Source organism: Brienomyrus brachyistius, chromosome 9 (assembly GCF_023856365.1).
Source record: "Brienomyrus brachyistius isolate T26 chromosome 9, BBRACH_0.4, whole genome shotgun sequence".
NCBI lineage: Eukaryota > Metazoa > Chordata > Actinopteri > Osteoglossiformes > Mormyridae > Brienomyrus > Brienomyrus brachyistius.
The window spans coordinates 20,355,475-20,381,150 of record NC_064541.1 but is presented as its reverse complement, the minus strand read 5'-3'; the positions used below and the strand labels follow the sequence as shown (position 1 = coordinate 20,381,150).

The 25,676-nt window shown below is 43.9% G+C and overlaps 1 protein-coding gene across 2 annotated transcripts in view; it reads right to left on the bottom strand.

Annotated features, from left to right (window-relative positions):
- Positions 1 to 25,676, bottom strand: part of LOC125748777 (dynein axonemal heavy chain 11) — a 53,314-nt gene that overhangs the window by 20,860 nt on the left and 6,778 nt on the right. The window contains exons 14-52 of one of the 2 annotated variants that reach the window (XM_049025344.1): positions 25,257 to 25,496; positions 24,923 to 25,092; positions 24,400 to 24,622; positions 23,902 to 24,018; positions 23,737 to 23,823; positions 23,174 to 23,332; positions 22,861 to 22,944; positions 22,599 to 22,757; positions 22,147 to 22,269; positions 21,854 to 21,976; positions 20,728 to 20,952; positions 19,224 to 19,315; positions 18,990 to 19,116; positions 18,707 to 18,859; positions 17,994 to 18,227; positions 17,516 to 17,647; positions 16,483 to 16,643; positions 15,838 to 15,994; positions 15,409 to 15,554; positions 14,317 to 14,433; positions 14,103 to 14,241; positions 12,829 to 12,921; positions 12,513 to 12,707; positions 10,491 to 10,568; positions 9,884 to 10,016; positions 9,511 to 9,638; positions 9,091 to 9,239; positions 8,097 to 8,247; positions 7,653 to 7,784; positions 6,924 to 7,097; positions 6,479 to 6,683; positions 6,169 to 6,334; positions 5,826 to 5,928; positions 5,389 to 5,628; positions 5,127 to 5,288; positions 3,789 to 3,982; positions 3,022 to 3,184; positions 1,297 to 1,420; positions 49 to 191 (exon numbers count right to left, since the gene is read on the bottom strand). In XM_049025344.1, coding sequence (XP_048881301.1) covers positions 49 to 191; positions 1,297 to 1,420; positions 3,022 to 3,184; positions 3,789 to 3,982; positions 5,127 to 5,288; positions 5,389 to 5,628; positions 5,826 to 5,928; positions 6,169 to 6,334; positions 6,479 to 6,683; positions 6,924 to 7,097; positions 7,653 to 7,784; positions 8,097 to 8,247; positions 9,091 to 9,239; positions 9,511 to 9,638; positions 9,884 to 10,016; positions 10,491 to 10,568; positions 12,513 to 12,707; positions 12,829 to 12,921; positions 14,103 to 14,241; positions 14,317 to 14,433; positions 15,409 to 15,554; positions 15,838 to 15,994; positions 16,483 to 16,643; positions 17,516 to 17,647; positions 17,994 to 18,227; positions 18,707 to 18,859; positions 18,990 to 19,116; positions 19,224 to 19,315; positions 20,728 to 20,952; positions 21,854 to 21,976; positions 22,147 to 22,269; positions 22,599 to 22,757; positions 22,861 to 22,944; positions 23,174 to 23,332; positions 23,737 to 23,823; positions 23,902 to 24,018; positions 24,400 to 24,622; positions 24,923 to 25,092; positions 25,257 to 25,496 — 5,901 coding nt within the window. Of the gene's footprint in view, positions 1 to 48; positions 192 to 1,296; positions 1,421 to 2,321; positions 2,346 to 3,021; positions 3,185 to 3,788; positions 3,983 to 5,126; positions 5,289 to 5,388; positions 5,629 to 5,825; positions 5,929 to 6,168; positions 6,335 to 6,478; positions 6,684 to 6,923; positions 7,098 to 7,652; positions 7,785 to 8,096; positions 8,248 to 9,090; positions 9,240 to 9,510; positions 9,639 to 9,883; positions 10,017 to 10,490; positions 10,569 to 12,512; positions 12,708 to 12,828; positions 12,922 to 14,102; positions 14,242 to 14,316; positions 14,434 to 15,408; positions 15,555 to 15,837; positions 15,995 to 16,482; positions 16,644 to 17,515; positions 17,648 to 17,993; positions 18,228 to 18,706; positions 18,860 to 18,989; positions 19,117 to 19,223; positions 19,316 to 20,727; positions 20,953 to 21,853; positions 21,977 to 22,146; positions 22,270 to 22,598; positions 22,758 to 22,860; positions 22,945 to 23,173; positions 23,333 to 23,736; positions 23,824 to 23,901; positions 24,019 to 24,399; positions 24,623 to 24,922; positions 25,093 to 25,256; positions 25,497 to 25,676 lie in introns of those variants that run through there. The other variant, XM_049025345.1, reaches the window with a different exon arrangement.

Genomic DNA, 25,676 nt, shown 5'->3' with positions numbered 1-25,676 from the left:
TATAGTAATCCTTACTCCAGGTCTGATCATGAGACAAGTAACACCAACCTTGAGCTGACGATGGACCCGGTCAATGAAGAAGCTCCAGCAGTTCTCCCTGGAGTCCAGCAGACCCAGTCCCCGAACCTCACTCTTAACTGCTGCCAAGATCTGACCCAGCTCCTCATCACTGAACAGGTCGGGAAGCTGACCTGGGCAGGCAGGCGGGGGAAATGGTCAGACTAATAAATAAAGTGGGCAGATTTTGAAAGTCTCTGCGTAAACATCAGGTCTACTCAGCTTTTAGTCCCCTTTTTGTTCTTTAACACTGGATGTTACTGCCCGAATCCACTAAATGCCCTTTCTGTGCTGGTATAGCAAGAGCAGAAAGTCTCTCTGTTCTGCTCCCAGCATTGCCGAAGGCTCATCGCTTATGGGAATATTACACACTCATTTGAAATTAAGATTTGCTATCAGCTTGCCAGTTTATTTTTTTTACATGGCCCTGAATGTCGGTGATATAAGTGACTGGTTTTGTAAATTAACATTTCAAGCCTGGCCATGAAAATCTAAGAGAGCAAAGAGCTCCAGAACAATGTCATCATTCTTTTTTGTAGACAATAATTTAAGTTCATTAAGAGCATTCAGCAAGGTACCAATTATAAAAGAGTTCCTGACTGTCATGACACTGATGCTTAGAAGCCCTGCAAACCAGCTGTATTACATTAGAATCAATTCTTCTGTTTAAGCAGTGCTTGTTGAAGTCCAGAATTAAACCCAAATTAACACCATTATTATGTCTTTCATCAGAAAAAGGTATGATGATAAAAAAACAAACAGTTATCGTTCAATCAAGATAAACAAACACAGAGGTTAAGGGTATTGAAATAAATAATAGCTGGGTGTACAGTGGTGATTGCAGGCATCTTGTTTAAAGGAAAATGTCTTTAGAAGATTGTGGAAGTTTAACAATAGAGACTGGAATTCAAGACGGAACGCATGACAGACATTCCAGAAGATGAGTTAGGTCACATGAAGAGTCGTAGAGGTGAAGAAGAAGGAGAAGTGAGGTAGCAGTGCCCAGACCCCGCTTAGGGTTATGGCGAGAGTGGAACCGGGGACTGCAGTGCAATGGGCACATAAGTAAACAAAAGGCAAACAGACCAATGATGAGAGGAAGTCGTTAATCAATCCCAGAGTCCTGGGTCTTAATGTGTCTTCCTCACAGAGACAATATACCTACATCTACAGCTACTCAACATCCGACCAACATAGGGTTAATAAGGCAAGACGTAGAGAATTCCAGAGGGTACCTACCTGAGGCCAGAAGGTCACTGACGGGCACCAGGAAATGTTCGTCTGGGATCTGAGTGTCTGTCAGTAGCAGAACTGTTGGGATGTTCTTGCTGCCAGTTTTGATATACAAACTGGCCAGATCTGTCTGAATAACGGAATGGAGCACAATCACCATACTGTCCTTGTTGACCTTAACCGAAGTGGACTTAAGTGATGACGCAGACAATGATGTCTTTTTATGATTTAGTCTGCATAATATATGCATAAATGTTGAGGTTTTGAGGAATCATTCCTTCACTAATAAAATAGATAATGGTTAACTGGTTAGTGAAGTTGCCACTGAAACAGGACACTCATGAGGTGTAACCTAAGTCCTTCACTCGCATAGATGACATCACCATCCTCAGCAGTCAGTGAAAGATTAACAGACCCGAGAGAGATCAACATCCTGCAAGAAGATAAGATTCAACTGGTGTGGGCAACACTGTCTAAAAGAAACTCTGATCTGTGCTAATTAATCAGGCGGAGAATTGCAGACCTGACCTGTAGCACGTTAAATGACACTACAATCTAGACTTCGTGGATTCAGTATGACAGAGACATAATAATGTCATTTTCATTGCACCAGTAATAAATGTGAAATTATGCAAAAATACAAAAGAGAAATTAATAGTCACTCCAGTCACATTCTTTCCGCATTTTCCATTAAATTGTCATGTACCATATTCACTAGAGCTATATCTCCATCTCATACTCGTCAAGATAGATGGTCAATGATACAAAATGATCGCGTTAAACATGTAACAATTTCATACGATTTGATCTGGTTTAAAAATGAAACAAAAAATGTAATTAGATTATGATTGGATATGCTTTAGATCAATTTAATAAGAACTGATGTGACCTAGTTTTGTGACACACCCACACACACACACACACACACACACACACACACTTCACACCACTTAATGTTTCCCATTCCTTTCAAAGGTCACTTGAGGTCATCCTCTGATTTATGACGTGCTGTCAGATAAGTTGTCAGTCACCTCTGGCATTATAAAGTTGCTTCTGCCCTCTACCTGGCTGGTTTTTGGTTATTGCCAGTGTCTCCTGCTTCACCTTATTCTTGTTTACTGCTGTCTTAGAAGCTTTGAGCCTGGAAGCAGCCTGCCTCCCAGTGTAGACGTCTGCCATCAAAATCACAATTACACCTAGACTTAAATTCAGATAAAAAAATAGATAATATAGAGTGGTCTCTGAAGTTTTCCTAGAGCTGTATATTTGGTCCCCACAATGTAATATAAACATAAGCCACACACACATACACACACACACACACACACACACACACACTGCAAAAAATAATCTGGGACTCTGGGTAACTGAAATTGAGCAGTAGGTTTTAAAATGAAAAAATATTCCAGTAACATGCAGCAATAGTCACATGACAGGTGTGTAACAGCATTATCAGTATTTGGTCAGTTTCCCTCTTAGACTTATCACCTGCACTTGGACCTGATTTCTGATTCGGATCCATCCCTAGTTTTCAATGAATCTTTTTTATGTGATAGATATTTAACTTAATTTTTTTCAGAAGGAGTCCTTAACGATTCTGAAGTACTTTTCGAAAAGAGGATGAAGTTTTGTTTATTATCTTTAGCTAAATGTGGAAACGCAGCATCTACCCAAGTCCTTCATCTGATGACACTTATTTATGGGGTGGAGCCAGAAGGGGCAGATAGTTACCTTCAGGTTCTGTAAGCTGTAGCCCTTGTGCACGGTGACTTGAAACACGCTGAAGGAAGACAGATAAGCTGCAAGGCGAGCCAAGCTCTGCTTGCCGCTGCCTCCAACACCCACCAGCAGGGCGTGCCCCCCGGGGCTCTCCAGGACGCGGCTGATCCGGCACCTGCCAACAGAGCAGCATTTAAATACAGCAAGACGTTAACTTTTCATTTTAGGATGAGGAGGTCGGAGATCTGGAAGGACATCAGAATGGAGTGGTCGCTCCTTTAGATCGAGAGGAGTCAGCAGGAGTCGCTTCAGGCATCTTATAAAGAGGAGACTGGTTGACTCCCAGCTGATCTGCTCTGGGCACCTCCTGCGGAGCGGAGGCTCAGGGAAAGACCCAGGAGCAGCTGGGGGGAGCATATCTCCACGGGCTCGGAAGGAGGCCCCAGGCTGACCTGCCTGGCATGCTGACACCACGAGCCTCACCAAGAAAAGCAGTGTGAAGATCTCCATTCACAGACTCCACTTACAGCACATTCAGTTTTTCATCATGACCTAAAAGACATGCAAACCAGTACATGCTACGAATATATGCTATTGCTGGCCCTGGCTCCTCAGGACATTCAGGTGCTTCAAACCAGCATGCAGAATTACCACTTGCACTCCTATAGCTGCTTAAGGCTTAATGGGTTTGAAGCATCTGCCTGTGAGGGACACGGACGACACCTTCTGAACCACAGGCTTTCATCTCGCATGTGCTTGGAGAGCAGCACTGGACTCACACATGCTGCATGGCATCCTCAAACAGAACCAGGTCCATCGCCGCATGCAGCTCATTGTAGCTCTCAAGTGCATCTGTCAAGATGCTCCTGAGGGAGGTCCAGTCCCTAACAGGCATGTAGTGATTCTTCCCCGGCCCTTGGCTGAAGTGGCAGTAGATAAGTGGCTCTCTGAGCACGATGTCGTCCTCTGGCCCCTAACAACACACCAACCATCAGGCAGCTCAAAACAAGCCAGTCAGTGTGTGAGGAACATTGCGGAAACATCTACTGGTAGCTACTTTGGTTATACTATCCTACTCAAGCACGTAAAAGTCAGAGGTGGGAAGTTCAGGTCAGGCCGTATGTGACCGACCCACATCCGATACTTATTCAGTTTTCGGCAGCCTCTAAACAGATGGCTCCTCTTTCTCGTTAAATCGATTTGTACGATCAATCGCATTACACCTCTTTCCCATTGTAGGTGTTTTTTTTTTTTTTTTTTGCACCATTCGAGCTAAACACTAATGCTGTCACTCAGTTGTTTGCTGCTCGGTGTGTGAACGTCTGCCTGCTGTGATGTCATGTGCTTACAGTACCCTCTGTAGCCGGGGGAAGATAAGGGGCTGACGATCGGGAAGCATTTTATGCTTTTAACAACGACGGGCAGCGCAGTGATTTGAAATCTTTGTAAAAACAAAATTTCGAGAGGCGGGGTAGCGTTGAGTGGAAAATCCCCGAAACCAAGCGCACGCAGGTGTGAGAGAGAACGCGAGTAACACGAAGAGAGCACCGGAGGATTTGTGAGTGGCTGGTACGGGGTGTTCTGCGTCCCGGGAACGGTCTCACATTCAGCGAGGAAGAGTAAGCGATGCTGTGGCCAGGGAGAGAAACATTACACGGCATTTTAAGCATTTGGCCACTTGCGTGTCCTCGCTTGGAAGATATTCAAATAGAACTGCGAACGTCTCAGAAACGCTTAAAACACGATGTACCAAGAAGGCGGAACAGGGCGTTATGTATGTTTATAGTAGCCAATTAAAGATTTTTTGGCATATATTTTTTCATTTGCTTTTACTAGTTTAAAATATGAATGATATATAAATATTTATATCATATATTCATTATATTAAAATATTGAAGACGTAAGCTCTTGTATCAGAATCTGTATCAGTATCGGTAGCTGTGTAATTTTTGACATTTCTGATTTGGAGGGAATCAACCAAATGTCCTCAGATAAATACCAGTCATTTTTGTTAAAAAGTAGAATTGGGCAGGATGTTATTGCCGTGATTCCTTCATCGCCTAAGCTTCTTGTTCACTCATTCGATGCTTTTCTGAAGCAGGAGTTCTGCGGCTGACCTCGAAATGCTTGTGAGCTGCCTCTGACAGAAGCTGCCGGAACAGCTCCTGGTCTCGGGACTCCAGAAGCTTGTCGGAGTACACCCTGGAAGACTCATGGAGCCAGAGCTGCACCAAGTCTGTTCTGCACTTCAGAGAGTCTGCCGTAGAGAGGAGCAGTCCCTAAAAGCACAACAATCAATGTAGTCAGTAATAAAAGGTGTTCATCAAGCACAAAATCAATGTGAGTAGACAAAAACACTACGACCCTGTAGGAAAATACCTGAAAGGTGTTGGAGAGGTCACGGAGGTTAAAGGTGTAGTGGAATTTGACAGCAGTGGGTAGGAAGTTCTGAACCATCCTGTGATGGAGCCAGATGGCAGCCTGAACCACTTGGGCGCCCACAGCCAGAACGGCTGGGCTGAAGGAGAACTGCTGAAAGTGGACAGCTAGGATCTGACCATAGATGTGCTCCAGAGCATCGGAAGACGGAAAATTCACCGCAAACACTGAAAAATGTCTCTGGGGACATAAAGGATTACCGAAAATGCTTAATCAGTCTTACATAACGACTCCATAATACAAATATAAAATCTGCTGTGAGCATATCTTATAGGACACCTCCAGAAAAAAAATGTGTAAAAACGTTAATAATCTCTGTATATGAGGTCATGATTGGTATGAGTCGACTGTAAAGAAACATTAAAATAGATTAGCACCTGGAGTCTTGGGTTGACTGTAAAGTTGCCAAAGGATGGGTTCATGCAGGCCACATACTGACAACTGCGGACCTCTTTGAGCGACAGCTTATGTCTGTCATACCTAAAGCAAGTAGCAGCAATGAACAGCACAGCAGGTTCACATTTTAGAAGAACAAACATTTGTATTATTATAGAGAATGTATTATTAGCTTATCTACTGCTATGTAACTTTACAGGAAGGAAAACGTGCTTTAGTTAAGTAGCATGAATAAAGATTTGATTTTTCACCCCGTATTCTTTTTTGGGCCCCCCCCTCCCCCCCATTACCCCTTCACTTCAGTGTGAAAGGTCACATGATTACCAGTGGCCGTAATCCAGGTGCTGTCGCATAAGCGAATGTGGCTGCACTGTCCCATAGCTGTCCACTGCAGGCATATTCATGTCATCGATGACGTAGATCAGCTTCCGTTTTCCGGGGGGGCCGTATCTTCTGCCCGCCTTCTTCTCCAGCGGCTTCTCCAGTACCTCTGAGATACGAAAATATCAGCATTATTCTTCAGACTGTGGGAAGACGTTGGCGTTCATGTTTGAATGTGTCGTTCCCAGTACAGTGGGAGGAGAACCAGTATCCCTGAGGGGTAAAGAAAACCACGCCCTGTCGGAAGACGTACTCTGCAGCATGGCCGACGTGGTGTAGTAGTTAAAGGCCACTTTGGCCACCATGTAGCTCTCAGACAGATCATCCATCTTGGCCCCCACCATAGCGGTCTTCCCCACTCCTGCATTCCCCACCAGCATCAAGGGCTGAGCCCTGCTGAGCAGCAGGTCCATGAAGTATCCCAAGCGCACAGTCTCCACGGTATGGACTAAAACATCCTGCACATAAGCACCACATTGCACATGAATATATAATCAATCATCCTTGGCCATCATTGGTCATATAAGCTTCACAGTAACATTTGCAGCTATTTTTAGAACAGGAAAATTATTATTAATAAGCAGCATTTATTGTTCTCATTTTACCTGAGATTTAAAAAAAAATGTCCAGGTAGAATATACTGCAATCAGTTTACACTCCATCATAAGAAATATGGTATAAATGTCTGAATTACCTACCTGCAATGGTGCTTTGGCCTCCATTTCGAACTTGGGTACTTTGTCATTCCAAGGTACAAACTTCTTGGTCACCGGCTCTATGTAATAGTCAAAGACAGACCCCTGGGCCGGGAACTTGACAGACTTCATTTCCTTGGTCCACCACTGGCTGAACTCTGCCCGATAGTCATGGAGCTGCTCCATGAAAAGTTTAAGGAAAAACACAATCATGACTGACTCCTGGGATACATCATTTCATACATCATCGATTTGCCTTTATGGCGCTCTCTGTTACGGTTTAGTAGATCTACAGTACACAACTGCCCATAGAACTGAGGCTAATAGATCTACAGTACACAACTGCCCATAGAACTGAGGCTAATAGATCTACAGTACACAACTGCCCATAGAACTGAGGCTAATAGATCTACAGTACACAACTGCCCATTGGACTGAGGCTAGTAGATCTACAGTACACAACTGCCCATAGAACTGAGGCTAATAGATCTACAGTACACAACTGCCCATAAAACTGAGGCTAGTAGATCTACAGTATGCGACTGCCCATTGGACTGAGGCAGGTAGAGCTGCCTGTACGGCTGAAGCTAATGCTGCTGCATTGCGTTCTTCATATTTCCAGGGACTATATTGCTTTTGTGAATGTCGAAATGGCACCTGCACTGTGTTAAAATAAAGCTTTTCTCAGATTACAGGTGACACCATAAGGCAGCCCTCGGCGGGCCGGGATACCTGGTCCTGGCAGAGGGCTCCACCGAAGGCCCAGGCACTGGCGAAGGTGAAGTACATCTCATAAAGCTCTCGTGGTGAGTCGGGGGGCACGTTATCTGGGGTCAGGAGACAGTCCAGCAGGGCACACAGAGTCTGTGAGGTAGATGTGCACACAGAGATACATCAGGGACAGAAAAGACGACATTGGTTCATCAGTAGAAAGTAACAGAAGGCATCTACAAACTCTCGCGTGTGTGTGCACATTGCCATCAGTATGTACTGTAGTGCATTATAACGCAGGCTCTTGATCAGTGAAACTTACATAACTCATACTTGGTTGTTAAAGCTTAGATACGTTCTGTGTGAAAGTGTTTAACAGAATCTTTCATTCAGCGATCTGAGGTGTAATCATATAGCTGTGGGACCAGTGGTCTGCTTTACCTTCTGAGCCATCCCACCATTTACCTGCACCATGCTGTTTTCAGAAACCAGGGTAACTGTCCTATAAGCACCCTTCAGCACCTCCAGGCAGCGTGGAATGTACTTGTCAAACAGAATAGTCAGGTTGGCCTTCTCTGATTGGTGGGTCCTAGAGTCAATCCAGCTAACCACATATCTGTCAGACACAAAAATGAAAATGAAGCCAACATTCTGACTTTAATAACAACCATCACTGCTGCCCGACTTTGCGATCATCTTCTGCAAGATCGTGATGTAATTAACAACTTAAACCAATGATCCCCTTCTCAAGCACTTATCCATAGTACAGAGTATTACAGTGGATATAGCTGATGCTTGATTGATGTGTCTTATTTAAGTTATAAACTGCCTTTATTTTTTCATGAGAATAACCTGCTTAAGGCACAACACGTTTAAGCCACTTAAGAATGTTTTTTCCCTTCTTTTTCACTAGAGATAAAATAAATAAGGTGTCTTAAGCATCCAGCTTCTCAAATCAAAGCATCACTGCCAGAGATGAATGTTTATTATACAAACGAAGGGCTAAAAGTTTTGTTTAAAGTCAAACGCTTGCCTTGAATACTGGCTCAGTTTAAACTACAGTAATTCTATTTTCGCTGTTATTGTTCATAACCTGGAACACGCTGCTGTGGCATTCCGCATAATATATGCAGAAAATCATACTGTTCTCTTTCAGCTATAATATAACACAATGTGAGTTTGCATGAATCCTGCATGTGTATCATTTTGCAGTCATTTTGCAGTCATTTTGCAGTCATTTTGCAGTCAAACTGAAAATTAGGGGTTATTGATAAGCGGTCAATCAGGTGGTTAATGTTCAGTTTCACTCCCAGCAAAGAATATGCTGTATACAAAAAACCAAACAGCCTAAAGTTCCCAGTGATCATGAGATTTCGGAATGAAGCCCGAGACATTTGGGTTTTCGGAATCAGCCAAAGCTACAGCGATGCCGATGTGTAGCACAACCGCAGTGACTCACGGGCTCCAGCCCAGGTCCTGGGGGTTGACGTAGAGGACTCCAGCTCGCGAGACCGTGGCAGGCGTGGCCACCCTCAGGTGGGCGACCTCAAACACCAGCCTCATGGAAGGGGTGAGGGGGACACGCTCATTGCTGGCCAGAGTAAGGACCTTCAAAGCACAAGGGGGGTGGGGGGGGGATGTTACAATCCCACAAAACACTCAAATGCACTTGAAATTTATATAATACTCCAAAATGAAAATGCAAAACAGACTTTTCGTGACCGTTTTGCTTTTAAATTTTATTTGTGTTAACCTGTGATTTATAATTCTCCAGGACAGACTGACATATGCCACTCTTCCTTCATTTCTGTCACAACGCCAACCCTTACTAGGCCGAGCACGCCGTCAGTAACAAAGTACAAATGTGGCATCCTGTCACCTTGTTATCATCCATCACGGTGTTTAGCGACTCAATCCACATGGGATCGATGTCCCCATCCAGGACGATCCACTTGGGCCTTGGGTGTGAGATGTTGGCCTGTTCTCTCATCAGACAGGACAGGAGACCTTACACGGAGAATTAAGGCTTCTTAGGATTAAACAAACAAAACAATACATTGCAACAAACAAGCAAATCAGTCGTGACAGCCTGATGGAAGGATTTTATACGTTAATCAAAGCAGGGTAGATTAGAATGTTACAGCAGCAACAATGGCAAAAATATTTTTCTGAAATCTCAAATCCCAGCAAAATCTATGCATAACAAAAACAATGGCAGAAGTGAATGGCCAGTGACTTATGGATCAGCCCACCATCTTTCCACTCTCGGGTGACGGGGTCGATCAGGCCAAACAGCTCATCCGTGCTCAGGACTTTTGGATTTAGGTCATCCCACACTGGCTTCCTTTGCAAATTAATGTAGGTCTTATGCAAGGTTCTCAATATCTAGTCAAACAAAAGGAATCAAACAAGCAAATGTAACATCAATTGAGGTGTTGAAATCAGCTGACAGACAGACACACACACACACACATACACAGACACCCACACACACACACAGACACACACATACACACACACAGACACACACACAGACACACACCCACACACACATACACACACACACACAGACACACACACACGCACGCACGCACACACACACACAGACACACATACACACACACATACACACACACAGACACCCACACACACATACACACACACAGACACACGCACACACACACCCACACACACATACACACACAGACACACACACACGCACGCACACACACACAGACACACATACACACACACATACACACACACAGACACCCACACACACATACACACACACAGACACACGCACACACACACCCACACACACACACACGCACACACACACACAGACACACTCACTACCTTGCTTTTTCCTGTCCCAGCATTTCCGACCACAAATACTGAGTGATGCACAGCTAGAAGCTCCTCCAACTGTACCACCTAATGTAGAGATGGAAAGGTGGACCAGTGTCATGTTTTAAGATACGTTCCATCATTAGGTTAACATTAGGTCAGCCTGACATGACACTGACAGCGCGAGGACATTTGGATCAACCCCAACAGAGGTGCTGACAGGAGAAGGGGACCTTGTAAGGAAGAGGCTGCTTCACCAAGGACGCCATGATTAGGAATTAGGAAAGCACAGCATTAACTGGACACACTTCATAAAGACCTCCTATCATACTTTCTCTTTCTTCTTTCTCCCTCTCTCTTTTTTTCTCTCCTATCATACTTTGTCTTTCTTCTTTCTCCCCCTCTCTTTTTTCTCTCCTATCATACTTTGTCTTTCTTCTTTCTCCCCCTCTCTTTTTTTCTCTCCTATCATACTTTCTCTTTCTTCTTTCTCCCCCTCTCTTTTTTCTCTCCTATCATACTTTCTCTTTCTTCTTTCTCCCCCTCTCTTTTTTCTCTCCTATCATACTTTGTCTTTCTTCTTTCTCCCCCTCTCTTTTTTCTCTCCTATCATACTTTTCTTTCTTCTTTCTCCCCCTCTTTTTTTCTCTCCTATCATACTTTCTCTTTCTTCTTTCTCCCCCTCTCTTTTTTTCTCTCCTATCATACTTTCTCTTTCTTCTTTCTCCCCCTCTCTTTTTTCTCTCCTATCATACTTTTCTTTCTTCTTTCTCCCCCTCTCTTTTTTCTCTCCTATCATACTTTGTCTTTCTTCTTTCTCCCCCTCTCTTTTTTTCTCTCCTATCATACTTTGTCTTTCTTCTTTCTCCCCCTCTCTTTTTTTCTCTCCTATCATACTTTGTCTTTCTTCTTTCTCCCCCTCTCTTTTTTTCTCTCCTATCATACTTTCTCTTTCTTCTTTCTCCCCCTCTCTTTTTTCTCTCCTATCATACTTTGTCTTTCTTCTTTCTCCCCCTCTCTTTTTTTCTCTCCTATCATACTTTCTCTTTCTTCTTTCTCCCCCTCTCTTTTTTTCTCTCCTATCATACTTTCTCTTTCTTCTTTCTCCCTCTCTCTTTTTTCTCTCCTATCATACTTTAACATCGTTCAATTAAAATTTGTCAATAAGTACAGCGATCAAATTCCTAATTTGGCAAGTTTAGCATTTTTGGACTAAAAAAAAAAATCTTTGGAAAAAGAATTCCACAGAAGACCTTCATTACAGTAGCACACCTGAAGGGGATTTCGAAAGTGATCTTGGCACCTATTGGCAGTGCAGTGGGATTCCTGGCAGAAGCTTCATCTTCCCTATTCTAATTGATGCGAACTTCAAAGCGGGCAGAGCAGAGGCTGCGCGACCCGACGCGGGACAGTGCGGTGAGCGGGCAGTGGTTCAACGTGACGCATGATTAGCGGCTCTGTCTTCCCGGCTCACCGGTCTGGCGTTGGAGCTCACAGAATTTTAACGAGGGCAGTGCTGCTGAGGAGCCCGGGAGAGCGGCATGTGGGGGTGCGGTGACCTGGAGGGCAGCCAGATAGAGGGCCAGGGACACAGGGACCGAAGAGTAACACTGCCCCTCATTAGTATACAATGAACGTCTGACAGAAGTGTTAACCCAGGGTAAAACTCATTAACACAGGCTGATGTTGGCGTAACAGAGTTATGTCGGGCTTATTATGCAGCGTACGTGAATTTTTCAACAAAATTTTAACAGCAAGTCTTCAGATTTAGAATATCACATCAAAAGTCGTTTCTTTTAAACTCATGTATATTATTGTTTGATGAGGATGCTTCTGTCATTGCACATTCTCTGCGAGGAGTAGAGAGGATACTACGGTATGTGCAGGTGTACGTGTTTGTTTCGGTGATGAAGAGGATTTCTCTATCTAACTGAGCGCAATAGAAATTCTCGTCCACCGTTTAGAGTAGAAGAAATTCGTCTGAGTGTGTAAAACATGGGAGGCCATGCTAACATGGAGATGATCTCTCACCTTGAGGACAAAGGTCTCTTCAGGTTGTAGACAAAGGTCCAGACTAGCCTGAATAACCATCTTCTCAAACTCAAGGTCCCGCTTCCGCTCAACCGCCACAGCAGGGAAGAGGTCAGCAATGAAGCCCATGAAGATGGGTGCATCATCCGTGACAATCTTAGGCAGATTGGAGTCTCTCAGGGCACACATTAAGACCTGGCCAAGGAGGAAGGACAACAATGTCAAACTCCTCTGGGATTTTTTTTTTGACAGTCAGTACATCTGCTTCATGACAAAATAATTATCATCGCAACTGCATTGATCCAAGATCATTCACCTGAGTTTCTGGTCTGGTTTTGTCTTCTCTCTTGAGCAAACCTGCTACCATCAGGACTGATTTTATGGCCCGCAGACCCCAATCGTAATGATCCTAAGAATGAAGAAAAGTTCATAATAATGAGTTTCCTATCCTGCCCTTTGCATACGAATCTTGCATTTTCAGTGAGTCTTTCAGCAGCAGATCACACTTTCATTGTGGTAAAACATATTATACACAAAAATGTGGGGAAACACGAACAATTTCTGAATTTCAAAGTTTCTCACCTGCCTTGGAAGTATGAGCTGAAACACTATGCTACCTGGTGTCAGACAAAAGCCGGCCGACCTCTGTGGTGATAAATCACCGTGAAATCTCATGGAATCAGGAGCACAGAGAGGGCATACTAACAGATACGGAAACCAAGCCATTCTCAGGCCGGTAAGACTGCAGTGTTTGACGCTTTTCCACTGCAACAGGCAACAAACTTTAATAAAAAATCAGTACTCTCCTTCTTCCATTGATTTCCAGTCCAGTATCTAAGTACCAAACCAGCTGGGATACTCATTTGGTACTTTGGCTTGACAAGAAATAAAAAAGTTTTTTGTTTGGTTGAATGATATTGGAAAAATTTCAAATAACGTAATGATTCTTTAGTGACAAATATTACAATATTTATAAAAGCAATTGAAGAGTTGAAAATAAATTTCTCAATGATGCATCTAAGAGTGATTTAAATAGCAAGGATGAAAATAATCATTTTGTAATATATACTAGATAATGGTGAGAAGGAACAATCGCTAAAATTGCAAAGCTTGCTAAGTTATGTTTCAAATTCTAGAATAACATTTTTAGCAAAACATAACCCCCCCCCCATGTTATAATGTCTGAATAGTAAAGAGGAGTTTAAAAGCATGATTTCAACCCAAATGACTATCGCGACCTTTGTAATGTAAGAATTGCACGTCCATGACACGCGACGCTGATATTAATACCGGCCTGCCCCATCTGGAAAGCAGTCTGCAAATGTGCGCATTGCGATCTGAATTGAAATTCATGGTATAATACAATGTTACAAAAGATACTCCTCAACAGATCCTTCAAATCTAAGGCAGAGGACTTTAAGAGAACATGGGGATATTATAAATGCAGTAGCATACTCATGTTGTCAGTATTCCTGGTGTTTTGTTACAGAAAGTACTATAATGAACATTATCATTAATCAGGAGGTACCTCAACTACATGGGTATTATTAGTAATTTGCAATATTTGTCTTTGATGTTCATGATCTGTACCTGTTTAGATAGTAGTTCTTGGCAAAGCTTGTAAAGTCTGATGAACTTTCTCGCGAGCACCCGAGCTGTCTGGAAGCCCTCAGCCACCAGCATTATCTCACAGATGAGCTCGAGTTCCGGAACCACCATGGCGCAGGGTCTGAGCGAGAGAGACAGTCACACAGCCGCTGCGTTTACACATTAAGCTCGTCTGAGAAAATCACGAGAACCCAACCTGAAAAGGGCCTTGAGGTTCTCAGGCAGTTCTGTGCGACCAGCATATCCTGGATTCATGGTGATGAAGATACCGACAGACGGCTTCAAAGGGATTTCCTCCTCCAAGAAAAGAAACCTGGAAAGATTTAATGCAGAAACACAAGAACAATATAACTGTCCCATTTGTTAATTTTTTTTAAGTGTACTCAACCTTTCAGTTGATGCCAATCAATATAATGTAATATGACACCAAGGCAACATGTATAGACGCTCCTCTACTTACAAACGAGCTGTTCGTAACTTGAAATGTTCGTAAGTCGTTATTCAACATCATTTTAAGGGTATACGCAATTACAAAGACCTAGGATGCTGGGAGTTCGCACGCTACACTGCTGCGCGGCGGGAGTAGCGGCCAGAAGTCGTACTGGGCGGAATTGGCGCGCAGAAAAAAAAATTGATGTTGCGGACAGGAAACGGGAGCCCAGTGAACACAGTTTGGACTTACAGTGCTCTTCGTTCGTATGTCCGAAAGTTCGTAAGTTGAAAGTTCATAAGTAGAGGAGCGTCTGTATAAATGGTACTATGGCAACATTTGTAATTACGAATGCTGTGGCAGCCAGTACCATTACATATTCCTACTGCATATTACATGTATCATACATAAATCATACTGCCTCACAACTTCAGGCTTGGGAGCTTGAAAGTCCGATACGAAAAACTAAGGAGCTGCCATTTTGAAGGGGTGGCAGATGATTGGCAAAAATCCACCAGGCAGGGGCAGTTATGGGCACAAGAAGAAAAAAAACGTCAGACTTGTCAGGTACTCGCATGCTACCCACTGTCAACACACTTAAAACTGGCACTCGATCTCGGGCATAGTACCAAACTCATAAATCTGGGCAGGAAACTGGCAATATAATTTGCCTTCAAGGTACCTGAGACAGAGTGAAAATTTGAAAATCCATCAATCTTACAGCAAATGATCCGGTACATGGCTATGGGTAAAATCTGAAGCTGGAGAGGACTTCAGAAGATTCATATTTTTATAGTACAAATTCAATACTGACACAGGAACCAAACCTGAGTCAACCACGCATGAAGCAGACCTCACCTCTTCTTCTTTTTGCGAAGGGCGTCCTGTATGGTCTTCACCTGCACCGCGACGACAGACAGCACCTCCGCGGGGATGCGGTTGAACTCGTCAAAGCAGCCCCACGCCCCCGTCTGGGCGAGGCCTTTGTATATGTTCCCTATAGACTGGTAGTTCAGACATTTCCTCATTAACAGGAAGCTCGTGCCTCCGACGGCCCCCTCCGGGCCCCTGTGCTGGCTCATTACACCCGCTTAATACTGTAATTAGCTTTTCTGGGACACCGCTCCATATGGTGAGCACGGCTATAAACATGCCCCGAGAAAGTGACGATTATGACAGCTGAGGCTTCTGGGAAAGGTACCCTTCCGACACATGGCCAAATCGAATGATGCCTGAGTATTATGGCGCTCACACCTGACAGCGTCCATTTCTTCTGGGGCATCTCACCTTGTAGTCCATCTGCTCAGAGCAGTTAAAGACATAGACCATGACGCCCAGGGCCTTGCCAAGGTCCTTGGTGGTCTCCGTCTTCCCGGTTCCTGCTGGCCCCGTCGGTGCTCCACTCATTGTCAGGTGCAGGGACTGAGTCAGTGTGATGTAACACCTGTGCAAAATGCCCACGTGTCACCATTTAAGGTGACCAGCTAGTCCACGTCAGGAGGGACACTATGAGCTACGACAGGGTTTGTAAACGACCATTTCAACCATTTCAATCAAAAGTACCATGATTTTGGGAACTGAGGTCTTGCTGTGTGCCGATTGGTCAGTCTCCTACATGTGATCCTGCATGTGCCACTACTGTCAATGTGAAACAGCCGGATGAATCTTTCAAACAAGGAAGCAGACCAGTCAAAGCACAAGGAGAACTGAACCAATTAGCCAAACACAGGGGCCATTCGGTTTTAAGGTCGTTTGTAAAAACCTGAAGTAGCTCATAATGTCCCCCCCCTCGACATGGATTCATCCTCGTCACCCTACATTAAAAACTGTTCTTTACAGTGGAAGCACAAGATGGAAGAAAAACAGTCAGACATCGTCATGGTGACTTTTACAGGAGCTGGAGTGACTGGTAGAAGGTTAAAGGTCAGACACCTGTCCGTGAGGGGTGTTATGACCAATCGAGGCGCGTTTCCCAGGTATTCGTAGGAATATAAGAACTGGGCGTCGCAGATGTTGGCAAAGCAGTGCCTCAGCTCTTCGTCCCAGCGGTGACGAAGTTGGTAGAACCAGGAGAACGTCTGAGCATTGGTCACCTGGTCGTACAGAAGAGGACGCATTTTTCAAGCAGGATTAAATAAAGAAATCCTAGGGCTTAGCTAGTTATGCATGTCTATTACAGTCAAACCATCTCATAATGTGTGGGCGAATGAACGAATGAATGAATGAATGAATGAATGAATGAATGAATGAATGAATATACAGAACCGTGTGAAGGTCTTAGGTAGTCAAACAAAACAATGATCAAATGATTTTCATGTTCATGTAAGATTGTGATGTTATGTCTGTCTAAGTGTGTCACCCAGTTCTAAACCTCTCCTAATGTCACCCCAGTATTTGCAGCAAATATCCAATACGCCAAAATATTCTTTGACTCAACCTGAACCTCTGACACAACCTGCTTGGCAATTCAATACCTCACTGAGTTAATTAACTAATTAAATTGATGAAATAGCTGAGCTGATGGTGAATTTGAATAAACTCCTGGAATGACGGGGGCCTCCTCTAGGGGAGGCCTGGGAAAGTGAAGCAGTGTTGTTCAATCCATCCAACAAGATATCAGTAACTTTTTAAAGAGAGGGAATGAAAAAGTCTTAGTCACTCTTCGTTTGCCGTGTTTTATCGTTAAACTGTGACTCTACACTGGCTACCCAGACACACAGCTTTCGATATTCCTTTGGAATTTTGCACAGTACTGTATAAAATAAATTAAATTATAATAATGCTTTTCCCTTAATTGAGAGAGCATCAGCTAGAGTTCTGATACCTAATGAAAATCCTTCTTTGTCCCCCGGCCCCCACAACTTATTACCTATATATCTAACTATATATATCTCAGCTACTATGCGGTTCCATCAAAGTATAGAACTATTATGAAAAACACATGAGTGAATGTAAGACCAGACACCTTTTGGGTGAGAAGCCTGGACACAACATCCCTGGCATGGACATCTACTGTGCATATAGTCCTTATCTTCTGCCGGTCGCCTGGCAACAGCTCCCCTAACAACATGGTGATCAGTGAGTTGAGCTGGATGATCTAAAGAGAGAGAGAGCGGACAAAGTGATGCAGCACAAAGCATGTTTAGATCCCTGGTGGTTGATCTTGTCCACATTCTGCCTGCCGCTAGTGAGCCCTCACAGTCCTGAGGTTTGGCTCTTCGGTATGAAGGACTTGACACTAAGTCAGTCATTAGCTTAGGCGACCAAGAAGTATCCAGAAGAGCCAACTGTGCCTTCAGTCTCAGGCAATCCGCTTAACAAAAGCAAGAGCGACATTCACAAGTCAATAACAAAGCGATAAAGAAAGACTGTGTTTCCTTCCGGTGTGGTTATCTTTGCTGCTGTCATTCTAATCGCGATTTGCATGATCCTTGCACCGTTACCTGCTTCTTATGGTAATCTTTAAGGGCGGACTCGAAGCCTTCCTCCACCTTCTCAAATGCTATCCCTACATCCGTGCTCCACCAGATCTGCGAGCCGAGGAGGGCCACCTGGGCGGGCTGCTCCAGCACCCACTGCTCCCTCGGCTTCTCCTCATAGCTGGCCACAGCCTCGGCCGCATGCTGTCGTAGCGTCTCCCGCATGGAGTCCTCCAGGCGGCTCAGCCACACCTCCACCTGTGTGACATCATGGCTTTTTAAACCAGGGTACCGGCGACCTCATTTCCAGCAGGACGTTCCCTCTTGAAATACAGAGAACCACCTTCACCCAAATAAGCAATCCATCTACCCACTTTCTGTAACCACTTGACCTATTCAGGGTTATGAGTGGTCCAGAGGCTGTCCTGGAGGCTATGGGTAGAAGGAAGGGAACAACCCAGGATGGGGCTCGAACCCATTGCAGGACACACTCACATACACCATTCACACACACACACACCAATGAGTAATTAAGCAACTCCAATTCACCTCAGCGTGTTTTTCGACTGTGGGGAGAAACTGGAGTACCCGGAGGAAACCCCACGACGACAGGAGGAGGACATGAAAAATCCACACATGGAGACCCGAAACATGGCCCCAGAGGTGTGAGCCCAAACAAGTAATCTTAATCATGATCTTGAATATCAGAATACATGACTCTCTGCTACTTATCTTACCGCTCCACTGCAATGGCAGGGATTCTGGAATGGAACATACTCCTCTTCCTTGCTGAGCATCCCTTGTGCTATGTTTGTCCTTTCGGATTTCTGTTGCCGCAGAAACTGCAGCCCAGCTATATTGTCAAACAATTTCGGTAGGTGTCGTGTCACCTGCAGGAAAAAAAAAATCACCAGAACTGTCACCCAACACAACAGAGAAGAGGCGAAACGCAACAGAGGGGTAACGAAAATGAGACACGGTGCCTTGTCTGTGCCTTGTCTGTGCCACACCGTAACACACCTCTTCAGGTCGGCCTCCTTTGGATAATATGTCCAACAAATCTGCCGATGACATGAAATAAAACCTGGGAAATAACAGCCGCTTTGTCTCCAGATACTGAGCCAATGCTTTTTCACACAGCGCCAATCTGTGGAGGAATCACAAGGAAAGAAATCATTCACATTTCCACATCAGATGCCAAATAATCTTATTACCGCCAACGTTACTTTTTGGAAATAGGGAAACTTCACAGACCGAGTCTTGAGGTCCTCCAGAGTATCGTAGAAAAGGTGCTTGCTGGTGACCTCTATCACATTCTTGGTTTTAACGCTTTCAAACATCAGCTTCTGCAAAAACACAAAACCGCAGCATTGTTATAAATAAGCTGCATAGCTGAAATATTTCAAAATCAACAGATTTTAATAGCTCTGCATATTACAGGTATTACCATCAACCATAAAATTTATGGAGTTGTGTGAAAAAGATGTTACTATACTGAACAAAAAATATAAACGCAACACTCTTGTTTCTGCTCCCATTTTTCATGAGATGGACTTAAAGATCTACAATTCATTCCAGATACACAATATTACCATTTCTCTCAAACATTTCTCACAAATCAGTCTAAATGTGTGATAGTGAGCACTTCTGCTTTGCTGAGATAATCCATCCCACCTCACAGGTGTGCCACATCAAGATGCTGATCTGACATCATGGGTAGTGCACAGGTGTACCTTATACTGCCCACAATAAAAGGCCACCCTGGAATGTGCAGTTTTTTGCTTTATTGGGGGTCTGGGGACTCAGAACCGGTCAGTATCTGGTGTGACCACCATTTGCCTCATGCAATGCAACACATCTTCTTCGCATAGAGTTTATCAGATTGTCAATTGTGGCCTGTGGAATGTTGGTCCACTCCTCTTCAATGGCTGTGCGAAGTTGTTGGATATTAGTGGGAACTGGTACACGCTGTCGTATACGCCGGTCAAGCACATCCCAAACATGCTCAACGGGTGACATGTCCGGTGAGTATGCTGGCCATGCAAGAACTGGGACATTTTCAGCTTCCAAGAACTGTGTACAGATCCTTGCAACATGGGGCCGTGCATTATCTGTCTGAGTGGCTGGTCTCAGACGATCTTGGAGGTGAACCTGCTGGATGTGGAGGTCCTGGGCTGGTGTGGTTACACGTGGTCTGCGGTTGTGAGGCCGGTTGGATGTACTGCCATATTCTCTGAAACGCCTTTGGAGACGGCTTATGGTTGAGAAATGAACATTCAATGCACGAGCAACAGATCTGGTTGACATTCCTGCTGTCCGCATGCCAATTGCACGCTCCCTCAATGCTTGTGGCATCTGTGGCATTTTGCTGTGAGACAAAACTGCACATTCCAGGGTGGCCTTTTATTGTGGGCAGTATAAGGTACACCTGTGCACTACCCATGATGTCAGATCAGCATCTTGATGTGGCACACCTGTGAGGTGGGATGGATTATCTCAGCAAAGCAGAAGTGCTCACTATCACACATTTAGACTGATTTGTGAGAAATGTTTGAGAGAAATGGTAATATTGTGTATCTGGAATGAATTGTAGATCTTTAAGTCCATCTCATGAAAAATGGGAGCAAAAACAAAAGTGTTGCGTTTATATTTTTGTTCAGTGTATAAAGAAATCTTTCCTGATCGCGTAAAACCGCAGACTCATCTGCAGCGAGGGGAAACAGCCACGACATTATAAACCAAGATGGAGGCTGGGCACCTTAAAGTCTGCATCGATGTCCTGGAACCTGCGGGTGTGGAGAGGAAGCTGCTGGCTGATGTCCTCCGAGCCCATGAAGATCCTCTCCAGGTGGGCCCAGGTGCGCTGCACCTCCAGCCACACGCGCAGCACGGCGTCGGCCACCGTGAGTCGGCCCTGCCAGTCGGACACCGCAGACAGGAAGTGTTCCACATGTGTGCTCTGCAGGATGAGCTGCAGCTGCACCTGCGAGAGGGGAAGACAGATGCTGTGGTGACATGAGAAGACAGGAGATACTGCAAACGTAGGATTGCACATATATATGTGCATATTGTCCGAAAATATATACGCACTGACGACTAAAGTCATTTAAAATTGCATACTGAAAATTGCATATTCAAACTCAAAGCTACACTTGCGAAATTTAGTTAAATTTGTATTTTTCTATAATGAAGCCTTACTTATTAGAAAGCAGCCTAATAATATTAAAGTTTCTAATTTCTACACTATAGGGGATTTCCAGCCTACGGCGCCCCTTAGCCTCGTGAGCTGTGGTACCGGGTACAGGCTCCAGGAACTCCTGACATCCCGAGCAGGACGGATGCAATTCTGCACTTTCACCATGGACATATTAATCATTGGACAAAAGGATAACATTTGCATTTATCATTCTAAGCACAAAGTTTCTTTAGGATTAAAGACACCAAATGTCACATCAAGTGAAAATGTGTAGATGCATCCAGCATGCGTCTGGCATCATGCCGAGCTTCTCCGCCCCCTGAACGGATGCATTATCCTGACAGAGGCAGCGCGAGAACAATGTACAGTCAGCCACAAAACGCTATAAATCTGAGGACTCAATACAGCCGCTTAAGTCAGATCTGTTCAATGGGTAGAGAAAAGCAGCCCAGCGCTCTGCTCCCCTTTGTCTTCAGTGTTAGAGATGGTCTGATGTTAGAGGTGGGTGAAAATACTTTTTATATGCAATTTATCATTTTGCATGAAATAAAGGAGGATATTCAGCATGAAGTCATTATAAAGTAATTACAGTATAGCAGATGGTGAATGATTAAACTGCGAAATACGAAGAAGTAGATAATCCCTTTTCAAAGACGGTGTTAAATATCAATATTATTATTAACTGCACCTGATTATCCTCTAGAATGCCTATGAGGTCGTCGTCAGGTTTCAGAAGTGGGATGGATGTGCAATCGCGAATCTCATAGGTGAATTCCATCCTTGTCCATGTCTGACTGATTTCTGATAAAACCTAAAAAAAAAAAAGTGTAGAAGGACTGTTTTTGGAGATAATTAACAGATAGACCAAGGGGAAACAAATAAATTGTAAGAATGCAAATAACAACATCTAACAACTTTACTACGCTGGTAGGAAAATATTCTCATTATAGGGAAGGGAAACGCATGAGCATTGTACAAGACCTTCTCGATAGCCATTTCCTTGACGGCCTTGTCCACAACACGGTGAACCTCATCCTCCACCCTGTACAGCCGCAGGGCCACAAGGTCCCCCAAGGTTGTGCTTTCTGTCATGGTGAAAGTCACCTGCATGGGCCGGACACAGCTACAGTCAAGGCCGTTTGACGTACAAGTTCATTTACTTTCATTTCATTGACTTTACAACTTTACAAGTTTTTTACAATTGCAAGGTGCACATAAACACTTATTCTGTCGCCAGACAGAACCACTGCACATTTAACTTCATAAAATTCAATAATTGTCAAGAAGATGGCTTTGGGCAAACATCTACGTTTATAGTCTTCTGTGTTCCGCTCGATGTCCATTCTGAGAATATAAACGTTTATGTGAAAACACAAGCGAATTAAAGTGATGCTCTCCTCTCTTTTGTTAAGGAACAGCAACCATCCCCTTACACCAGTAGTCCTGACCAACTGGGACCAGTGACGATCTCGCATGGCCGGGTTCTGCAGTTCGGTCACTGCCCGCAGTGAAGTCGCAAGATTGTTAATTTCTGTATCCAGTCCTCTATAAACATCCCAGCTGCGAACCTCTTTGTCCAGCTCCTGCATTTCCTGATCAGACAAGAAAGCCGATCAAACAAGACCCCCAATCTGCAGGACAGCCACCTTTACTACGGGGTGTCGAGGAAGGTGGCGCTTAAAGGGGTTACCTTACCCCTTTAAATCTCTTTAATTCCCCATCCATGTGCTCAACACTGATCTCTCTCCAGTGGGTCTTAGTCCAGCTCTCTACGCAGCACTATAATACAAAACAGTTTTTTGGAATTTAACTCGTGACACTGGATGAATGTTTGGGAGGTGAGTAAGTGCTACGTTTCCTTTAACTAGTAGTTCATCTTACTCAAAATTGCCACTGATGATACAACAGGGGGAAAAAAAGCAAATATTAATAGCATGTAAGACGTATGCCGATGTCTCAGATAGGACAGCGAGGGTGAGAAGCTAGCTGGCTCACGCTAGGCGCTCACCTGAACATAGATCACGATGTCCCACAGCAATTTGAGCAGCGTGACGTCTCTCCGGAAGAGCCTGAGTTGCCGATTCTCCGGGATACTCGCTTCGAACAGTTTGCCGGAGTCCCGTAGGGCTGTCAGCTCGCCCTCCAGTGCGCTGATTTGCTGCTGAGCCTGAGGGCATGATTTCCACAAGAACCTTAGGCACCTTTTCCCAGCCAAATAGATCATTATTATGCTTCTTTGAGCCACTATAAAGCATTTATGCACCATTAAAATTCTTCTGAAATCTACTGTCTGCAGACAAGATTATTATATGGCTCATAACATATTTCTATTGATGCTAATAAAGCATAACACTCGTAGTTATGTAATATTGTCACACGCACCTACAATAGTGACACACATACATAGTAGTATTATAAGAAGTAGTACAGAAGTATTGTATAACAAGTGTAAAGAATCTCTTCATTTTAAATTTTAATGAGTCGATTTAATCATTTATCATTTACATTAAAGCAGAGTAATGAGCGGAATAAATACAGCATAGAGGATAACAGAAAATCGCTTCATCTTACTGTGTCGAGCTTAGCATATGGTTTTATTGTGTTATAGTGAAATGGGGCTTCTTTCCTGAAAATCACTGTGAACTCCTTCTGCTTCATCTGATGGGTAAGAAAAATTCCTTATTATTACCGCTGAATTAACAGTGTCCACTTCAGAAGAAATGCTGGAGGTCTCACCTCAAACGCGACATATTTCCTGCGTATGACGGACACCTCGACTGTCTGGAGAGGAGCAACCTTGTGCTTCACCAGCACTGCCAGCTTCTTGGTGTGGTTCCACCTTTCCGGAAGCTCCTATTAAAACACAGCGTGACGGTGCTTCATTGGCTGCCCGCCTTCACTATAACCGCTTGCATTTCTTTATGTTTATGTGCTTCACTTGACAGTAAATCCACGTTGAATTTAAATTGTACTTCATGTCATCTTGTGCCTTGGACATTTCACTGAATGTATTACTCAGCACTCTCTTTTTGCATGGCCATAAAACTGAATCGTCTTTGCGGATCAAAACAATATATGCTATTAATTTGACAGGTCTGTAACACTTTTTCGAGTATAATTGGATGCCAAACTGAATAAATGTAGGATGTTTAAGGGCAACAGAACAATTCAGTGATAGGTTCCCCCTTTCCTCTACTTAATTACAGCTTAGCCTTCTCATCGTTTGCATCTCACCTCCAGGTGTGTATAAACATGACCAGGGACCGTCTGGTCATACCCTTCCAGTAGGGTAACGATGTCCTTCAGAGGCTCAAAGAGACGGTCGGTCGTCACCTGACGTTCCTTCACAGAGAGCAGCAAGCCAGTCACCTCTACCAGATGACTGTAGTCACCCTCAGTCAGGGGACACTTAAGCCCCTTCTCAGTCATCCTGACAAACTCATCCAGCTCATTCAGGCTGAGAAAAAACAGACAAATGTCACACTACATTAATGCTTAAGCTCGTTTTGGAGGATGACAGTGTAGATTTCATAGAGTTATATACACCAGCTAATGTGTGATACAAGCACAGCAAAATTCTTTGCAGATGAACATTATAACATCCATCCATCCATTTTGGAAACCGCTTATCCTCCTGGGTTGCGGGGACATTATAATAGTGTTTATAATAGTACCCAACTCAAAAGAATTTATATAATAAAACCTGAAGCCTTGTGACGTTTGTTGAAAAAGCAGCAATTGATAGCATGGACTTCACCTGTCAGTGACCTGTGCCAAGAGGTGTTCCTTCAGCATCCAGCTCCACTGTTTAATGGTGTTTAAGAGGCTAATCTTGAAAGGCTTGATGTCCACTTTAAACCATCTGTCAAATACTTTAAAGTCTTCAATTTGGCTTATGTGCACATACATGTTTTCAAAAATGTCAATCTAAAAAAGAGCAAACGTTTCATTAAACATGACTGTCATTTTTGACAATATTCTCAGTTTAGGGCAGCTTTCTTAAAAGATGAAAATCCAGAATTAAATGCATAAATCTGCCGGCCGAAAAACAAAAGAGATGATTCAGAACCAAAATATTGCTCGTTATTCACCTGCTCCTTGAACTGCTCAGTGGTTGGTGGGCTTGGCCTACAAGCCTCGACACCTTCTGTGGTGCAGATGTTGCCATACAGCAGGAAGTGCCTCATGAAGGTGGCCTTGTCATTCAGCCACAGGTGGGCGTAAGAGTCAAAGGCACGCTGGTACCGCAGGGCTTTCCCAGTGGCAGCATCGACTCGCGCCATGATTTCCTGCTGTAGCTCTGTGAGGTTGAACATGCTGTCCATGTCACACTTTGAGGGCCGGAAAATGTGAAAGAGCAGTTATATGCATGAAAAATGGGACACAACAATATCTGTTCACTGCATATCTTATTCTCTCCTCCTTAAAACGAGAAAATGAAAAGTGGATGCATTTCAAATAATAGTAAGGTATGGCATGTTGATGGTCTCAATTTCATGGATGGAATACTT